Below are 3,927 nucleotides of genomic sequence, written 5' to 3' on the forward strand. Positions count from 1 at the left end.
CTACCCATAGAATCCATCCTGCCCATAGGACTCATCCTGCCATCAGATCCCATCCACCCATAGAATCCATCCTGCCCGTAGGACTCATCCTGCCCGTGGACTCGCCCCTGCCGGCTGCTCCCGGGATGTCCGCAGCCCCGCGTGGCCGCAGGGTCTGGTTCCCTCCCCAGCAGCAGCCGCTAATTCACTGCAGCTGGGCAAGGGCTGGGCATGTGTCTTAAATCAGGGAAGAAGGTCAAAGAAAAGTAAGACAGGAGCCGAAAAAAGAAGCAGCAAGTTCCAAAAACAATACTTGGCCGGGGCGGTGGGCGGCTGATCTTCCTTGGTGGCCGGTTATCCAAGCAAGCCCTACAAATTGCTGCCATACCCCGGCCCCGCCAACACCCCGGGCAGGGGCAGCCGGAGGGCACTGCGCGTTGTCCCACTGCAGGGACACGGGGGAGGGAGCACCTTGAGCTGGGACCAGGGACGCTCGGTGCCCAGCAGACAGCCCCACCGCAGGGTGACGATCGCCAGCAGGGCCCCCCTCAACCCCACGGGCACCGCAGCGGGATTAGGACGAGCCAGGAGCCGGACCCAAAGCCGATCAGCCCCGCGCCAACTTTCCCTCCCGCCCAGCTTATCCCGCACGGGGATGCTGCACTGAGTTAAGCCGCTTTAGCGGGGCCAGGCGGGGGCACAGGGACAGCCGGGGGGATGCTGCGCCTGGGGACAGCCAAGGCTCGCTGCCATCCCAGCAGGGAGACGCGTCCCCGTGGCACCCGGGGCAGTCTGGGGACACCGTGGTCGTGGTTCCCAGGTCCCCGCTGCTTGAGGTTGGGGACCCCCAGGGTTACCCCAAACCCCGCCGCCCCGCAGCGGCACGACGCAGCGCCGGCAAAGGGCTGGTTAAACTTTTTCCCCTGTTGTTTTTCATTTGCCGGGCTGGGAAGCAGAGACATGCTGCAATACCACAGACAAGGCTGTTCTCAGGGCATTTCCGGCCGGGAATCTGGCAGCAGAGCCTGTTCTTGGGGCCCTTCCAGCCCGGGCTTGTAAAGCCCCGCAATCTGGGGAGGAGCCGCCCGCGTCGGGGTGCTGCTGGCACCGGGGTGCTGCCGGCATCGGGCCCCCCCTGTGCCGCCCTTCCAGGCAGGGGAGCGTTGGCTGGGAGGGGAAACTGAGGCACAGCGAACCTCAGCTCCGTCCCAGTGCCCATCTGGGCTGGCTGGATGGATGCCCTGCACGGTGCTGGGCACGCCGTGCTGGGATTAGCGGCACAGCGAGGTGCCTTCCGCCCTGGAGACAGAGGGGGACGCGCTGTGCCACCCAGGGACATGTCACCAGGGGGGCCAGCCCTTCCTGCACACGGGAAGGGTGGGCAATTCCGTGCTGCGTGCCAAGCATTGGGCATCACAGCACGGGGACCACGGCACGGGCACTATGGGATGGGCACCAGAGCACAAGCACTGTGGCACGAGTGGCACAGCACCGGCACCGTGGCATGGGCATCGTGGCACAGGCATTATGGCACGTGTACCATGGCATGTGCACTAATGGCACAGGCACTATGGCATGTGCACTACAGCACAGGCACTATGGCACCAGCACTACAGCACGGATCACAGCACGGGTACCATGGCACGGGCACTATGGCACAGGTTCCACAACACGACAGCATCACAGCACGGGGATCCGAGGATCCCTTGCACGAGCACCTCGTCCAAACAGGTCGAGCTCTGTGAGCTCTGAATTTTCCAGCAACAACAACAAAAAAAAACCAACCCACCAAACCCCACGTTTCCTCAGGAAATTCCCGAGCAGTTTTCACGGGGGAGGAGGAGGAGGAGGGGACGGGATGGGACCGACGGTGACGGCGGGTCGCGCTCCCCCACCAGCATCGCCGATCCCGGCGCGGTGCGGGACGCGCTGGCAGCACCTCGGCCCCGCTCAGACCACACAGGGTTGGTGTTACTGAAGGATGCTCAGCCTCTCCGCCAGCCAACCACACACCTCAAAAACGCTGCCGGCTCCGGCGGCTGCCAGCTCCCCATCCCCGCGGCCGGACGAGCCCGGGCAGGGGCTGGCACGCTGCTCTCCGCGCCGTGCCCCGCAGGAACCCGCTGCGAGCAGGGGGATGCACCACGCTCCCCTATTCCCCAAAATCCCAGCCCTGGCTTCCATGCAAACCCACGGTGGAGATGTGGAGATGCTCCCCGCGCTCTCCCCGCCGTTGGTTTCCCCACGAACGCCCGGGCGCGCGGCGAGGCCTCCGGTAGCCGCTTATTAACTGTTCGCAGCAACGGCGCTCGGTAATAAGTTAACCTGGTAATGAGACCTGTTGCCGAGACAGATGCAAATGATTTGAAAGTGCTCATTAGAGTGTATTGAAGGAAGGCACTTAGTCCCTGAAATGCACCCAACCTTTCTCGGGGCCGTCCCTGCAACGTATTAGAGCCCATTTTACAATAATTGCTCCAGAGGAGGAAATCTATTTGGATTCATCATCAAGTATTTATTAATGAGAGCTTATTCATAATTTTTGCTGCTCTCCGGCACGGCGCGGCCGAGCTTCCCGGCCAGCTCTGCAGGTCCCGGTGCAGGTGAGCGGCCGGGAGGGAAACTGAGGCACGCCAGGCACTGAGTGCTGCACAAACCAACGCCCAAAGCACCTCCAGAACTGAACCAGGGGAGAGACAAAGGCCGCACGCAATCGCCAAGCGGGGCCAGCGGGCGGGGAAGAGCTGGATGCTCTGAGATGGCCCAGACTTGGGGGGGTCCCCATGGGTTGCACCCTGCCATCGGCCCACAGGGGATGCGGGATGGGCGCACGGTGCAAGCGGGGACACGGGACGGCGGCAGACGTGAGCAGTGCCACCCTGAGCTTGGGAACAGCGTGAGCCCCTCACGGCCACCCCGAGCAGGGGCCGGGACACGGAGCTCGGCGGGGACGGAACACGCCGTGCCACCGCAGCCGGAGGTGCCCGCGGGCAGAACACGCCGTGACAGCTGCTCCGTCCCCGTCTCTCCCCGATTTGGGGTGGGGACGACCCGGCCCCGTGCTTGCAAAACGCTCACAGCCCACGCTGGGGCCACGGGAGGATGCGGTGTCACCTCCCAGCAGCGCCCTGTGCCCGAGCAGAGCCCCCAGCCCCCACCCCCGCCGCCGGTGGCACCCCACGGGCACGGCACAAAGGTGGGAGCGGGCCCACCGTGAGGTCGGGATGCAGCCCCCCCCATTCCAAGGGCAGGATGGATTCAGCCAGTGCGTCAGCCAGGATGGACACACGGACAGCGAAAGGCTCAAAACGCTTCATCAGCCACCCCGAAACTCAGCACCGCTCAGACACCAGGCAGGGAGGCCGAGGATGGGACAACACCATCTCCAAACCCCAACCCGGTGTACGCTAACCCCAGCACGTGCTCACCCCGTGGCACCCCAGCACCCCATCCCCTAACCCCGAACGCCCCGCCGCCTCCTTTGAAGCCCATACCCCCCAGGGCTGCGGCAGCCCCCGAGCGCTGCCGGTGCTCGCGCCTACGTGCTGGGGCGGGCGGCGATGCCGGCGCAGGTGGTGCGGGGCCGGGAGCTTCCCTGGGTCACGGGAGGCCGCGGCAGCAGCAAACTTGCCAGTTGCTTTGGAAAACAGCAGGAAGAAAAGCAGCTCTCTTCGCAGCCCCGGGCTCAGGTGCCAGCGCCGCATGGATGTGCGCCAAGCGGAGCGGCCCCAGGTGTCCCCGCACCCCCCCAGGTGCCCCCAGGTGCCACCCCCCTCGGTTCAGCCGCGTCCCTGCCCCTAAGGATGAGGATGGGGAAACTGAGGCACGGCGCCCGCAAGGGACTGGGAGTGGGGACACACCAAGGAAATGCGTGTTCCCACCCACCCCCCAGCCCCCCCAACCTCGAGAAGCGTCCCGTGGCCGCCAGCTCTGCAGCCACGTGGCTTC

At 65.2% G+C, this 3,927-nt stretch overlaps 1 protein-coding gene across 1 annotated transcript in view; it reads right to left on the reverse strand.

Moving 5' to 3' along the window:
* Positions 1-3,712, reverse strand: part of NFIC (nuclear factor I C) — a gene marked incomplete at its 3' end in the record, with an annotated part of 23,472 nt that extends 19,760 nt beyond the window's left edge. The window contains 1 exon segment of the mRNA XM_021378773.1: positions 3,474-3,712. Coding sequence (XP_021234448.1) covers positions 3,474-3,683 — 210 coding nt within the window.

This window comes from Numida meleagris, chromosome 27 (assembly GCF_002078875.1).
Source record: "Numida meleagris isolate 19003 breed g44 Domestic line chromosome 27, NumMel1.0, whole genome shotgun sequence".
Classification (NCBI taxonomy): Eukaryota; Metazoa; Chordata; class Aves; order Galliformes; family Numididae; genus Numida; species Numida meleagris.